Source organism: Rhea pennata, chromosome 3 (assembly GCF_028389875.1).
Source record: "Rhea pennata isolate bPtePen1 chromosome 3, bPtePen1.pri, whole genome shotgun sequence".
Taxonomy (NCBI): domain Eukaryota; kingdom Metazoa; phylum Chordata; class Aves; order Rheiformes; family Rheidae; genus Rhea; species Rhea pennata.
In genome coordinates, this window is record NC_084665.1 from 2,023,803 (window position 1) to 2,039,279 (window position 15,477).

At 44.7% G+C, this 15,477-nt stretch overlaps 2 protein-coding genes and 1 long non-coding RNA gene across 5 annotated transcripts in view; 2 read left to right on the forward strand and 1 right to left on the reverse strand.

Annotated features, from left to right (window-relative positions):
• The window catches only part of KIZ (kizuna centrosomal protein), a 71,942-nt gene extending 68,529 nt beyond the window's left edge, over positions 1-3,413 (forward strand). For all 3 annotated transcript variants that reach the window (XM_062571343.1, XM_062571344.1, XM_062571345.1), the window contains 2 exons: positions 813-856; positions 3,046-3,413. In XM_062571343.1, coding sequence (XP_062427327.1) covers positions 813-856; positions 3,046-3,149 — 148 coding nt within the window. In that variant the 3' untranslated portion in view covers positions 3,150-3,413. The remainder of the gene's footprint in view (positions 1-812; positions 857-3,045) is intronic.
• Positions 3,414-7,780: 4,367 nt separating this feature from the next.
• On the reverse strand, positions 7,781-13,852 carry LOC134138118 (uncharacterized). Its single transcript, XR_009957803.1, has 3 exons — positions 13,638-13,852; positions 12,178-12,327; positions 7,781-9,368 (listed from the first exon to the last, which is right to left on the reverse strand). It is a non-coding gene; the product is annotated as an uncharacterized LOC134138118 (long non-coding RNA).
• Positions 13,853-13,970: 118 nt separating this feature from the next.
• XRN2 (5'-3' exoribonuclease 2) overlaps positions 13,971-15,477 on the forward strand; it is a 59,548-nt gene continuing 58,041 nt past the window's right edge. Inside the window, exon 1 of the mRNA XM_062571347.1 lies at positions 13,971-14,149. Coding sequence (XP_062427331.1) covers positions 14,075-14,149 — 75 coding nt within the window. The 5' untranslated portion in view covers positions 13,971-14,074. The remainder of the gene's footprint in view (positions 14,150-15,477) is intronic.

Consider the following 15,477-nt stretch of genomic DNA (forward strand, 5'->3'; position numbering starts at 1 on the left):
TACATTTTGCTCGTTCGCACAGTAATATCACAAATATCTCCTGTTTGATCTTCCTTATTAAAATTAACCAAAGCTTTATTTTTAGAGCTTATTGCAGGATTGTTAATATAACAGTTAATTCTTCTACACCATTGCCCTTATGTGATTATTGCACAGCACCAACACAATACACATGCTACACACAAAAGATCAAAATGATTCCAGCTTGTTTGAGAGATTCAAAAGGGTCTGTGACGCTCTAGACACAAGAGCAGTCATTTAACAGAACAGAATCGCAACTGCATATACATCAAGGTAGATCAAAGGCAGCTGGGAGGCTGCACATTTACATAGGAACATGGATGATGCTATGGGAACCTAGGAGCTAAGTTGCAGGAGTACACTGGCAGGAACGGAAATAATGAAGTTCAGTGAGCACCAGCAGGGGAGGCACGTTATTTTTATTTGTTCAGGGCTTTTTTTCTTGACTTTTGTGGCAGATCTGAAAGGGTGCATGAAGCTCTAGTCCTTCATACCCCTATTTTGCTACACATGTAAATCACCACTGCTTGTGAAATCATTGCAGTTCACAGTGCCTGAACATCTGGACTAACGTCCCTGCCACATGTTAATTTCCCCACTGCTCAGAAAATACAAAGATGAAAAAAGACCCTTGAAGAGAATAGTTATTAAAAAAAAATCCATTAATGAACTTCAGTGTTTTTTTAAAAACTATGAGATGGTATTAAAAGAAAAGAAAAGAACAGAAAACTTGAATTCTTTTAATGTTGTGATGTTCTGCTGAATTTTTTTTCATTTCTCCCATTTTGCAGGACTGAAAGCAGGAAGGAGATGGTAACTGCTATAAAATCCAAAGGTGAGAAATAAATGTTATGCTATTTAAAGCTGATATCTAAGTGTAACTTATATTGTAGAACACCTTTAAAAACATTATAAAACTGAATAAAATATGAATGTAAGAAGGTGGAAAACCGTGGACCTTCTATGTTTCAACATGGGAGCAGGCTGATAGACAGTGATAGCAAATTCTGAACTGGAGATGACCTGATTTGTAATGCATCCATTTTGGGAGGAGTAGTGAGCTTTGTGCTTCAGGGTTTAAATCAAACAGTAGTGAACAGGCAGTAGGAGAAAATCTAGTGAAGGAAGAATCTGAAAGTTTTTTTTTTTTTTTTTTTAATCTTTGCAACCTTGGAAGCAAAAGTAGGTGGGCAGCAGCAAAGTATTTGCGTAGTTACAATAGGTAGGCACATAAAGGGGTCTGCATATGCAGATATGCATGTGTCTGCAACATTTTATCACGTGAGCAAGCAGGCCTTCTTTTTAAATAAACCGTTTGGGCTGTGCATGTTTTAATTCTCCTCTGCATTTACTTTCTTTAAGCACTATAGTGTCCAATGGTGTCTGAAACTACCTCGTATCAAGCCTCCTGTACATGCAATGAGCACTGGGACCAGGGAGTTTTCTGCCTGGAGCTCAGCTTTTCAGACTTTCTAGTCCTGAATGAACATATTTTAGAGGCTTGAAATCTGAGCTAATTTAAGGATGCCATAAATGATGGATGCTTTGATGTAATTTTAAAGGCCTCTGTCACATCACTAGCCCCTTGATTTTTCCAGTGGGGAGTTTGGTCTTTTGGAGCCTTTCAGCGTATTGGTTCCCTTTCAGTGTATTCCTGCTGGGAACTAGCCGAGGAGGCAGTTTCTACCATTCCGCTGTTCCCAGCAGAGCGGGGCAGAGCTCAGACCCATGTCGCAGGGATGCAGGATGGAAGATGCAACTGCTGCATTTATAGAGAGGATATTTATATAGCTTTTGTCATCAAAAGCGCTAAATACATGAATGGTGCTTCAGGCAAACGTGAGCTGAAATTTCTGTCTGAGGTAAGACAGCTTTCCCCTCTCCTGCTGTCTGAATCTGTGTTTCCAGGTTTTTTGCCTCATTCGAGGCATCCTGGCTATTGTGCTAACTCTGGACAAACAACAACCCCCTGAAAAAGGTTAGGAATAGGTAGAAAGCACAGCTAGTACTGTTTTCCAGAGTGGGTTAAGAGGGAGGAGGCTGTGTTGGTGGATCTCCCACAGAGAGGCTGCTTCGTGTCAGAGAAGGAAAAGTGCATTAAGGCAGCGTGCCCCTGCCCTTCCCCTTTCCTCCCACTGTGCAGTGGCGAGTGCAGGCTCTGCCTTCCCAAGTGGAAAGGAGCATTTAAGGCGTGTGAGTGCCCTTCCCACTTGTGCTGCCATTTTCCCGAGCTCTCAAATATATTTCTGTGGCTGGCACAGGTGTGTTAAATCCAAACATAGGTGACATTGCTGGGCTCAGCATTATTACTATCAGCAGCTCTCCTAGGCAGTCCTGCTGCGGTGAAACAGCAACTTTTGTGGGACAGAAAAGGAATGTTCTATTAAATAGAGGAAAAAGGAAAAGTTAGTGGTTATTAAATAATTGAGCTAGCAACCTTTACACCTGCGTGATTTTGTCAGGACTTCCTCTTGAAGATCTCTGCATACAGTCATGTTTCTCATTTCTCTCTCAGGTCCAATTAATTTACATTTTGAGGCATCTCTCAGACATTTGAAATTAAAATACTGTCCTGTTAACTTCAGCGAAATCGTTTGTTAATTACCGGAGTTGCTTGCTAGAACGATCAGTTTTTCTTAAATCGGCGCTGCCTGTATTTGATCCACTCAGAAAGCGGTGAAGTCCTTTGTGACGTCACTGCTCGTTTAACGCCAGCACTGTGATGTCATAGCCTGCTCATGACCTTGGGTGACCAAGGTCAAGCAGAAGGAGAAAGTGGAACATAAGAAACAAAGCTGTAACTGAGGCAGCAGATGGTCAAGTAAATTGTTTGGAGTGGAAATGTTCTGTCAAACTACCTTGAGACACAATGAAGCGAGACTCTCAGATGAATGCGCTGTCTCACTGTAAAAATACTCTCATGTTCTCTAGCTTTAAACCAGGTTGTCTAGGCACTTTGAAAGAGCTGTAAATTGATTATGTCACTGCATAGGCATTAAGATTTTTTTTTTCCTCCACCCTCAGCTTTCTGGGGCGAATCTGATGACAGCGACTCTGAGATTGAGGCTGCTCTGCGTCCACAAACTTACAATACAGAAGCAGATGAATTCGATGACTTCTATGATTAAGATGCCACTGGTTGCTTTGGGAAAAAATAAAGAGTATCATTTTGCACAGCTTGAGAGTGCTGTTGTCTACAGTACAGCTCATCACTGTATTTTGTATTTAGTTTTTTCTTTGACTGTAAATATTACTCAGTACTACACAGAGCCTCCTTGTTCATCTGCTTTTAACTGCTCCTCCTTATCTGAAGAAAATCCTGCTAGTAAGACCAAGCCTATTTGTGATGTATTTTTTTTTCTTGGGGAAATAAATGAAAATGCATGCTTGGATGTCCACATGCTCTGAGATGCTTATTTAGTGCTAGTCTCTGAGCATTATCACTTCGGAGGGTGTCTTTGGAACAACCTCTTTCTCGGGGAGGGAGCTGGGTCAGTCTGTATTTTATCCCATTTTTTCTCTCACTGGGGCTCAGAGCCAATTGCTTGCAAGCCCCCTGCTCACGGTGAGCGTCTTTGGCACAATGCCAGCTGAAAAGATGAAGGCTGTGTAACAGGTACCTTCCTCTGTGTGGGAGGTGAATAGGGTGTCACAAATGAGGTGTCAGTCGATAATGATCTGGAAGTGATACCCCTGGGCTCAAAAGCCAAAAGGGCTTGTCAGTTGGACAGCATTAGGCTTGCACTTAAAGTGTTCCCAGCCACTGGAAGCCACAGGCAGTGTTGCTGCACAGTGGTGGTCATCTTTTGGGGCAGAGAAAGCATTATATTGGGTGCATTTATTTCTCTCTCTGAATGTTTCTTGTGAGCCATAAGCTCTGATTGAAGTTGAACCAAGAGCCACGAGAGATGTTGACAAACACCACTGGGAAATGATAGTTGAAACATCATGATCACTGCAAAGTAATAGTTCTAAGGCTAATGGAGTCCTAGTTTACAAAAGCTTTGTATTTCATGATCATCAATTGTAGTATATAAGGTGCCCTCATTGAACTTTCTTCTACAAGTAGAGCTTTTCCTAGCTGCTTCCTGTGACTGCTCTAGAGAATTTTATATGCTATTGGGCTTTTCAGTAGTTGGGCCACCAGCAGGTTCACTCTTAACCTGTATGCTTATTTCTGCAAAGCTGGTAAGAATTTCATTTGCTTGTGATTATTTATTCTCTTATTAATTTCAGTTATAATTAGCCAGTTGTTTAAAAGTTTGTGGGGGTGCTGTGTGTAGTATAATCACATCAGCCTTGTTTCTCCAAGAAAATATCATGACACTGACAAACTATACTATGCAAGGGATTTTGTACTCATACTAAATTTCTGAAGTCACTTCCAGGCATGCCTTGCAAAGACCATGGGTGAAGTTGGAGGAAGAAGAGTGTAAAATGTGTGTAGCAAAGACAAAGAATGGAAGGAGGAGTAAGGAGAAAGAAGAAGGATGCGAGGTTGGCTGCACTGGGACATGTTGAAGCAAGGGAAAGCCAGCAGCCGAAATGGAAGCCCGTTCAGTGAAGTCACCTATGGGACCTTGGCTAAGCACTTGGTGCCAGAGCTCAGTGCCTTGCTGGCTTCTGATATCTGTCTGCAGGCAGGTGAGGGGAGAGGATAGGAGATGCACTTGCATCTCCTTTATTGAAATCCCACTCAAAAGTCAGTCTGGAAACTATAAGAGACTTGCCACTTTTTTCAAGTGATAGACTGTTTCTTAAGTCAGGAACTGGAAATAGGGCCCAAAGCCTTGGGGTTACTCAGCTTTCTTACAGCTTCTTTTCTAGCACTGTTGCTAGCACTGTAGCTTCTGCTAGAAGCTTCCCCTAAGCCAGGCCAGACATACAGGGCATTCACAGTATCTGCTTCAGAGTACTAACTGCTCCCACTTCAGGTGCTCCAACACCATTGCTGGAGGCTTCCTCACTGCAGCATGTGTACAGGGAGTTAGGGCACAATTTAGGGAACAACCTTGTTTGCCTGTGCTGCCAAATAATTTAAGTCCTAAGCTTCTGGTTGTTCCTGCTGCTCTTATACTAGTGCCCTCTGAGATGAAACCTAGCTGCAGCATGGAGCATAGTTTGCCTGTAACTGCCTCTCCTAACTCACAGAGGGGATAAGATTACTTGAGGCTTGGCTCCCGCTATCTCAGCAAGTGTTGCAGCCTCAGCTTCCCACTCCGCGCTGCATGCCATCCCATTTTAGGACAGGTTGTGGGTATCCGTTGGTGCTACGCTGTGAGAGTGCTGTTCTGGTAGGTGATGCTGGGACTTTGCAATGCAGCATATAGTAACGCAGCCCTCTCATGATTGCAGGCACTTGGAACTGCAAAAACATGTGCTCACAAATAACTAGCACAAGGAGACAGCAAGAAGCATAGAGGAGATTTGGGCTGCTCTGCGTCGCTTGGCCGGGGAGTCTTGTAAGTGTTTTTCTGTAGAGAGGGTAAGCATGGCAGTAGATCCCTGTGCTGAGCACAAATCACACTGAGTAAGTACAAGCGTACAAGCCCAGATCCAAGGTCAGAAATAATTGGGATGCTACAGTGCTGCAGTTTCTTTCAATGACATGTTGAGAAGCTCTATACCCAGCAAACAAGCTGCTATCTTTTCTCCTAACAGCTCATCCAGTAGCTGCATCTCAGCGTAGGTGTTTTAGGTGAGATGTTCGGAGCTGCTTTGTTTTGTCCTCATGCTGTGCACTGAAGCAGAAAGGAGCTGAACTCGCTATAAGTTTCACAGAAATGAATGTTAAAACCGTGCACAATGGCTGAGCTATCTGGTCAGGAGAGTCTCAGGAGCAAGGATGGCCTGTGGCATACTCTTTCCTCTCTTACCTGTCATTTCCAGGGACTGATTTTGGGTAAAACTCTCTCCCACAGTAAAAGAGAATAAGGTTTGGTTTGTAAGAGTTCATGAAAATGCACCTTGAAATACATATATATACACACACACACACACACACACACACACACATACATATAAATGTATTTTTGAAACAAAAGTCATCTTGCCTAAAACTACATTAATGTAAAAATGTAAATAGGCTCAAAGATGAGATTAGACGAATGCAAAAATAGAACTGTCAGTAGCTGCTTAACAGCATGGTCTAGGTGAATATTGTTTTTCTGGGGTGTAAACTGCTGAGGGGGAGAAGCTGAGAAGCTCTGCCCAGGCAGGGGTGGCTGTCTCCTGTACCCTTCTTGAAACATCTGCTAGCGGTGGCTAATGGGAACAGGGTGGATCTTTTGATCTTTCTTCTTTAGTGCATTTTCTTTAAATACTCTAGTATTTGACTTTTGGTATGTGTTGTCCTAGGACTGTACAAACGATTAAACCCCTCCACAAGTGATTCTACCTGTGATGGTGGCACAGAGAGAGACTGAAATTGTGACTGAGCCACTAAGGGGTTAAATGGCTTAATTCTTCCTCTATTAAGGCCAGAGGAATGTTTGAGGTATCTAGCCTGATTTCCTAAAATGCAGAGGAGAAGCTCTCCCCAGTGAACTTTTCATCAAACCAATATAGCTTTGTCTTCTGGGGAGACATCCACCTGGAAGTAAATGCTTCTCAACGAGGATCTCTCACCCTCCTCTACTGAGTTCTAACTTTTGAGTTCTAGTGGTTATTGCTGCCCTGTTAAAGCTGCACTTCGTTACTTCTATGAATGTGTCAAGCTTTGGTTTTAACCAATGGATCCTGTTATGCTTTGTTTTTTTGTTTTTTTTTTTTTTTTGTTTTGTTTTGTTTTGTTTTGTTTTTTCCTTCCCTAAATATAGTCAGAGACAACCTTGGATGCGGCAGGATCTTGAAGCCCTGAGCTGATTCTTATCCTTCTCTGGGTAATCTGCTTCCAGGGAGTTTTGGCAGCCTGCTGTTCCAAGGCTCATGCTCTGGAGCTTGGCTTGGGCTTGCTTCAACTATTCTGGTTTGGTAGTCTCCTGTGAGCAGCAGGGAGGTGATGACCACCCTTTGAATCCCCCTTACTTGCAAGAGCCTTTTTCCTTTTCAGGTCTGACCAAGCCCTCAAATCTCTTGAGGTTTTAGCTACAAATCCTGTCTCCAGCAAAGCAAGAAAATGGAGAGAGATGAAGACAATTGTGCTTTCTTGCTGCTGATAATCAAAATCCGTTTCTTTGATTTCCTCTGGGCTTTCTAAGAAAACTGTATTTTGAGTGGGAATACTTAGTGGCTGAATCAGCCATGTGTCTCTGTTTTGCTGGAAACTTTCTAGACCACAACTGTTCATTAGTGGTACTACCTCTGACCAGCTTGGCTGCTGCTTTTGTTGCAATATGAACGCAAAGACCGTCTTCTACTGATGCTTATATGTATTCTAATAGCTTGACTACAGAGCTAAATGCATTTTTGAAAAAAGAAAGCAAGCAGTCTGGGTATGCATACATATGCTGCTCAGAGCAAGCAGGCATGTTTGATCTTTATCTTATTCTGCAACAGATCAAGAAGAAGAAATGCATAAAATGTACATTTCTAATTCAGTACATTTTAGACTAGAACAGCATTTCCACGTGGCGAGCCTCAGTGATTTTCTGCTTTTACTTGCTTTGTAATATTCATGCTAGCATTGCTATATGGACATCACAGTAATTGGATGATTCTAGGAGCTTCATGCATTTTTGATTTTCTTCTTTTAATTCTATTTATCTAAAATTAAGTTCATTAAATATAAGATTTCCTTTTGAAGGGAGAAACCAGGGGACATATTAAAAAAAAATCTGTTATAATTACAATAAGTTCAAAAGCAAAAATGGCACCCCAGTTAAACTCTGCTGCAAAGCAGTACTGCATCTTTGAATATAGGCACCAATCTTTGGGCCTAGTCCACCAAAAACAATTTTAAAATGGTATCAATATTCTATTTAACAAAATGAGTTTGTAGTCTGAGACAAGCTTGAGAATATGAAATAAAGGCTTCCAGAAGGCTTGAAAAAGAGAAAGGAAGAAACTCTCAGTATAGTTTTCTGTTGGCTTGTTTAATCCCATCGTTTTTGAGTTTGGCATTGTCAGTGGGGAAGTGCTGTCCTCATGCTGTAGTCCAGTTCTTGGAAAATCAGCAGCTAATAAAGAGGAAGCTAGGTCAGGTTATGACCAGGGCTGATGTAATGCGAGACAGTCGGACTCAACAACTGCATGGATCCCAGCCAGGGGATCCTGCCGTGCTGCTTCTCCAGCAGACTGGGCAGAAGCACTCTCCTTCATGTGGCAGACACCAGGCGGACACCTTGATGCTTCATCACAAGTGTGAACGTCCTTCTGCCCTGTGCCAGGCATTTCTGTGCTCGTTAGACCACAGACCTGTGATCCCTGCTGTCATGGGTTGTCCAGCTGATACAGCCTCTGCCCCACAACAGAAAACATCCCCCTGCCCTTCCTAGTTTTTTACTCTAACAAACTGTGGAGCTCTCTTTAAATATACATAAAAAAACAAACAAATAAATGAAAAAATCTGGTCATCTATTCCTTGCTCCAGCTAGGAGATGTGTTTACATGTTCTAGTCGTTCCTGAGTCTTGTTGCTGTTGATGGCCTGAGGAACAGTGTGGTTAAGGTGTGAGGATGAAAGAGGAGCGCAAGCCCAGCCAGCCCAGAAGTGAAGTGGTGGGGGCTACACAGACTGACAGTGAGAACTGCACAATCAGCTCCTGCTGCGAGACAGAAAGAGAACACTAAGGGTTTTCAAATGCTCTTCTAATGCTGCAGCAACCCCATTACAGACCGAAGTGAGTAGTGGAGATCACCCACCTGCTTTGTGACAAAAATATTCTTCCTGTCTGAAGTGAATTAACCTCAAGGCTGCTAGAGAGGGTTGGCAAAGCAGGCTGGGGGGCGATGGAGTAGGTGCAGCCCAGCATCTCGCAATCTGGGCCTGGATGGCGGGAGGACAGGAGCCTAGGGCCGATTTAGTCAGCCTCGTCTCCGAGTGGTGGCAGAGAGGAGGAAAGCAGCAGTCCTTGCTGTGTGGCTACTGCTAGGTTAAAGAAACTTGGCTTTAAAGCTCTGCCTGCAGAGGCTCTTCCCTCCCGCAGGCAGCCAAATTGCAGCACACCTGGCTGGGATGTGTGGCCCTTGCTGGGACCCCCTCTTGCCTCATAGCAACAGGAAAGAGCTGAGAGGTTGTATTTCTGTGTTGAGAGAGGCAGGCTTGGGATGGGGCTGCAGGTCCCTTGAGTACCTCTGTTGATACCTAATTATAATTTGCTTCTGCCAGGAGAAAAAATGGATTCCCTGTACTGTTAGAGAGGATGGACTGGTACTGCAGTTCCTTTCTCCAACCATGCCATGTCTTTCCTGTAGAAGAAAATGTCATATGCTACAAGACAGCAAGGAAAGCTTTTGCCTATAATATTTGTATGTGTTAATACATTCCTAGTAGCATCCTGTGCTATTTAAACAATTTCCAGCCCAATGTATTGATTTTGCTTGGTTCCTCCTAGAGTATCCTAGTCTGGGTTGAGTTATGGTCTACCTTTGACTTTGTGCTGGGATGTTAGGAGCTTATCAACTTGCCCAGTCAGGTGTGCAACCACCAAGACTGATTCTCTGAGTTTTCATCAGTCCTCCCTGCTATAGTCAATATAACAGTCTCCAGTTTTCATTTGCCCTCATTTCTCTACTTTGAGCGTGACTAGACCATCAGCTAAGCACAGACCCAGCTGCCTCAGTCCTCTTGCTGTAAACACCCAAACCTGCTCTCAATCAGTCAGCACTGCTGGTCCTGCTGAGCCTGTGGGGGCTTGTGTCTGAATCTGCACTCATCGTGTCATGACACAGGCACAACTGTGCTGGCCAGCAAGGGAGTGGTGGCACAACAGAGCCTGGAGTGGAAATACTCCTTGAATGGAAATGAGGTGTAGAAAATATGGGTATAACCTTCCCTATGTTCATGGAAAGCTGCTTACCACCTCCTTGAGGCTGATACACAGGAAGGCAAGGCCAAGATTTTTCCTTGGATGAGTTTACACCCACAGGGTCAGGAAAAGAAAGCAGAAGGATGCCCAAGTCAGGATGGGAGAATGTCAGAGAGCAGCGATGCTGGCTGTTCCCTAATGCATAGGGAGTTAAGTGTGATAACATAGCTGGTGCAGAGGCCTCGCTGGCCAGAGCCTGGCCCCACTATCCCTGAGCAACGTGAGCAGGGCAGGCCCAGAGATGGGAGCCAGGTTCAACAAAGAGTGTGGAGCAGTAGGCAAGTCCTTGGTCATGAGGTAGGTCTGAGGTCAAGCTGAGAAATCAGTCTGCAGGCAAGGGTCAGATTCTTACCATTATCCATGGTAAATAAGGTAAGTCATTGTACAGTGATTGCTGGGCACAGTTCACAAGATACAAACTCAGGCATTTGCTCTGAACAAGGAAGAGCATGGATCTGAGACAAAACTGTCTGAGAAACATTTGATGTGCCAGGTGAGTACTGTAAGCCTAGGATTTCAAGAGAAAGGGGTGGTTTTTTCTTCTGCGGCATGTTTCCTTTTTTTCTGGGTATTAATCCCACCTGGGGATATTGATCAGATCAGGCCTCATAGCTGAGATGGTTAGCACAGAGAAGGCAAAGGGTTTGCAGCCTGTGAACCACAGCACACTTGAGCATCCTTTGGAGATCCTCAGAACCACTTCAGTCTCCTCAGCCCTCGGTTAGATGACCTCAGAAGTCCACCAGTGGCTATAGAAATCCACTAGCCCCAAGAGTATTTAGACATCTTCAAGATCTATGATTCAGCTCTCCTACTTCATCTTCCTTTGTGAACTGTAGGCTTAATGCTAGTCAAGGGAACTAGCAGAATGAATGTCTGAACCCATCATACCAGAGGTGGTGCCCAGTTCATCCCTCCTTGCTGTCTTTTTCTGATTAGCCTTAAGCTGTGGTAATTCATTACTGAGGGCCCTAGCCAACTGCTAAATGTAGGCTCATCAGGTTGTTGTACCACAGACAGACTATGGCTAAATGCTTTTCAGTGAATGTCAGACACAAGTTCATGTGGAAAAAGTTTCTCCAGCATCCTGCACTGCACATTGTACCAAAGCCATATTGTCTCTGTAGTTTTAAGCTCATTTGAAGTGATTCTGGATTCTCGATGTCAGTCCACTCTAAATCTCTTTGCATGATACAAGGCACCTATCACTAGTCTGTGGTGCTTTCCATTCTCTCAGTCCAGCTCAGCCACAGATACAGAACTAACGATGGATGACAGATGACTTTGGGAATTTCTTCTGAGGCAGTATCTCTCCTTTGGTATTCAAGGGATAGCTGAGTTCCTCCAGAGTATTATTTATTATACTCTTATTGTGCAGATTCATTAGATGCAAAACATTCTGCCGCTCAACTTTGTTCTGCTCTTTCACAGCTGTCATACTGGTGGCCAAAGATGATGACAGGTGACACTGATGGACAGTAAGATTGTAATCAATAGAGCCTTAACAGATTTAAAACAGTATTACATTCTTCTAAGGAAAATATTGTAATAAAAATATCCTAATATTTCTGTTGTGAATGTGCAGTGACTTGGTGCTTCATTCTTTTTTGCATGTGTCATATACACACACTTCACCTCTGGCAGAGCTGTACTGAGTTAAGGCCAAACTTCAGCTTATGCCCCTGTAAGTATGCTCACAAAAACAAGCTAGGACATCGGTGCTGATGAAAAGCCTGGATCAGTGCAGATATATGGTGAGCTGAAATAGACCCTCTCTGTAGACACTTAACAGACTTTCAGAGATAAAATGAGTCCACAATGATTTTTATAGGGTAGTCTCTCCCTGTGTGGAAGAATTTGGGAAAAAAAAGTATCCCATTTAGGAATGCAGAGAGCGTGCATGTGTGTGAGTGTGCATGCATGCGTGTATGTCTATGTGCGTGCTCATAAATATAGAACACACTGGTACATGAACTTCACAGGTCTTGTACAGATCTGTTTCTGCAACAGATGTTTTGAGAAGGGCCAGTATGGCATTTCCTTGCTGACTGACTCATTTTGACACTGCATGTACATGCATCAGAGTTTACTATCTGTTTCACACAGTATTTGATGTGGGTCAAACTGAAAATAGTTGGGGAAGGTTGCAAAAAGCAGAAGCAAAATATTGCCCCTGGGCAGTAGCTCACCTCTCAGCCAGGGAGAATACTCTGCGCTTTCCAAGTCCACGCCGCTGGGGAGCTGTTGTCTTACTGCAGCAGAAGTTGGCCCTTTCTGCAGGAGACAAAGCTTCTGTTCCCACTGCGATGAGCAGCTCCTGCTCCCGCTGTGCTGAGATCCTGTAGAGGTAAGCATAATACATGATGGCTATAGCTGTGTTCAGGAGATCTCAGGGCAGCAGAGAACTGCTGCTTCCTACGGCCACTTAATGCGAAGCCGAAATGGAGCAGGAGGTTCACTATCTGCAGCAGCATCTGCATTCAGAAGAGCAGGAGCCTGTAGTCATCTCCCTGAGACAGGCCTTTCTCCTGGGTGAGGCAACGCCCTGGGAAGGCATAGGTAAAGGCATGTGCAGGGTCTTTCACTGACATCCTCTGGTCTTGAAGCACAGTACTGGTATTCCCCTAGCTCTTTAACTAGCCGCTGATGAGACTGAAATTCTGAAGCGGCAAACTTGTACCATGCAGGCTGTTGGCAAGAGAAATGTGCTTTTTAGCCTCATTCTGCTGGAGCTGAATTTGTTCTTTGTTGCCAGTCCAGCACACCTGCAGTTCACTGCACACGCATTGATGACAAACACGGTCCTCTGTTTTTTAAGGAAGGACCAAGACAATATTTGGGTATCCCATCTTGTCTCTAAATTGGATGCTGGGCAAAAACTATTACAATTGTTTGTCAAAGGATTATTTTTCTCTAGCAGTAGACTTCCATGGCTGTTTTTTTGCTGAAGAAAAGCTTCCATGTTTTATCATTCACACACACACGAATGCACATCTGGCACACCACCAGTCCTCTCACTCAGCTCTTATTCTTTGAAAGTTGTGCTTCCACCTAGCAAACACCAAGCACACTCCTTCACTGAGGAGTCCAGGTCACAAATTTCTGTAGCCTCAGTTTTGCTTAACAGTATTTGCAAGGTCTAGATCAACTTTTCAAGGAAAAACTTTTCAGCCACCAATATAAACAAAATGTTAATACTAAGCCGTCTTACTATATGCTAAATTCCAGAAGGAAAAGCACTACAATAACAAACTTCAATCGGGGAACATTTTGCAAAGAACAGGACAATCTTTACCTGATACAAAAGATCTAACGCCAACACAAAGTTGCTGGGGAAATTTATTCAAGTCACAGATTTTATAAGGGGGGTGACAACAGAAAGCAGCTTAACAACAGCTAAAAGAGACTAAGAGTAGTGAGCAATAAACCACCAGGTTAATTTGTTCTGTGGTAACTTGGCAAGCTCCTCCCCGAGCCGATAAGCGCTGCTGAGATTCTGTTAATCTCTGTTAATGATTCGCCCCGCTTCTTTTCCACGTCCTCGCCAGCGTCGCTGCCCTAGAGAAGCCGGCGCACGGTCGCGGCACCCAGCAGAGCGCCAAATCCGGCCCGCGTTAACCCCGCTGGATCCCCGGCGCTTTAACTCCACCTCAGCGTCGCCGCACGGCCGACTCGGCGGCGGGCGACAGGCCCGGGCGGCCTGAGCGCGTTTCTTGGCGCTGCTTCTTGCGACCGTGGCCAACCGCACCCACCAGCTTTGCAGCCCGTGACACCCGAGTGCCCCGGCAGTCGCCGGCCGCGTCCCCCAGCGCCGGGAGCTGCCCCACACCTCTCCCCGCTCCTAGCGCCGCCGCCGCCGCTATGGCTGCCGCGCGCCTGCGCATTGCGCGTGCCCGGCTCCGACATGGCGGCGCGGCCGCCTCGCGCCCCACGTGACCGCGCTGCCCCAGGCTGCCCCGCGCTGGCCCCTGTTCCCGGAAGCGCTCGTTGCTCTGCCGCGTCTGGGGCCGCCGCTGTCGTTCCGCGCTCCCGCGGCCGCTTCCCCTCCCTACCACCTCCCAGCGTTATCCCCCGCTTCCCGGGGCTATGGGAGTCCCAGCTTTCTTCCGCTGGCTCAGCCGCAAGTACCCGTCCATCATCGTCAACTGCGTGGAGGAGAAGGTGAGGCTCTGGCGGCCTCGGGCCTTCTTCTCCTGGAATGGGGGGGGGGGAGGGGAAAGCCCCCTAACGGCCGCCGGGAGGGGGCGGGGAGGCCCCTAACGGCCGCCGTGTATGAAGAGGGCGGAGAGGCCCCTAACGGCCGCCATGTGTGTGGGGAAGGACTCCTAACGGCCGCCGTGGGGGGGGGAGGGCGGGGAGGAAGACCCCCCGCAACAGCCGCCGGGGGGGAAGGGGGTGTTGCTTAAGGCAAAAGTTTAGGCTTTATAAAACCTTTTGGTAAAACATATGGTGAAGTGGAAAAGGGCTAGTGAGGGTGTGTCTTGTTGCGTGGAGATACTTTCTCCTTGTCTTTCACCGTCGTCTTTACAAGTTAAAAGCTGAAGCCAGCTTTGGGATTTTTGGAATAAAAGTGAAGCTGTCTGTTTTGAAGAGGGATAAATAGTGAAGTACAAGGAGTGAAAACCAACTTACATTGCTTTAATTTTTGTGTTCCTGTGTGCAAGTAACGGGAGGATACAAAATAAAGAACAGAATTTCTCCTGTTAACCAAGTCTTTCTAAGCTTTACTTTAAAATGATCTACCAGGAAAAATTCTTATATATATGTACACATGCATATTTTTAATATATATATATAAATAATATGCTTAAATATATGTAGTATGATATATAAAGTATGAAGTGATGTTTTGTTTCTCTTCTAGAAAACATTTGATTGATTTGTCTAGTGAATCAAAAAGTGATATTGGAAAGAAGATCCTGAAGGGGAGTGGAATTTTTAGTCCTTATTTATTGCAGTGGTGTTTTTTTGTTTTAATTTGCATGTGTGTTTATTTTTCATGGCAAAAAAAATCCCATTTTATTTTAAATGGGAATGCAGAAGGATCGTACCCCGCTGAAGAGTAGGAAGATAATTCTAAATTTTAAGCAAGTTATCAAGTTCTTCCTGCCTTTGCTTTCTAGGTGGGGAAGGAGTGAAGGGGAAACGCTTGTTCAGTATGATTTGTTTAGAAAACAAAATGTTAGAGAACTCTTGATTTGTAACAATCTTTCCCTCTTCTCAAATGATACTAATTTTGCAGAACTCCTACACTTTGCCTTTCTGCCGAAGCCAGATGTTGTAGGTTCTGCTCCATCACTAGAGATGCGCTTCCAATTTTGCTTAAAGCTGACCAAAGTGAGAGCTGAGAGGGCTCATTCCCTTTCTGCCTCTACAGCAGTTGATGCAGTCATGGCATCAGCTGAATCTGAGAACTAATCTATTCCCTTAAAACCATACTGTTTTGAGCAGATTGGTTTCATGATCCTGCTAGTGGCATGGGCATATGA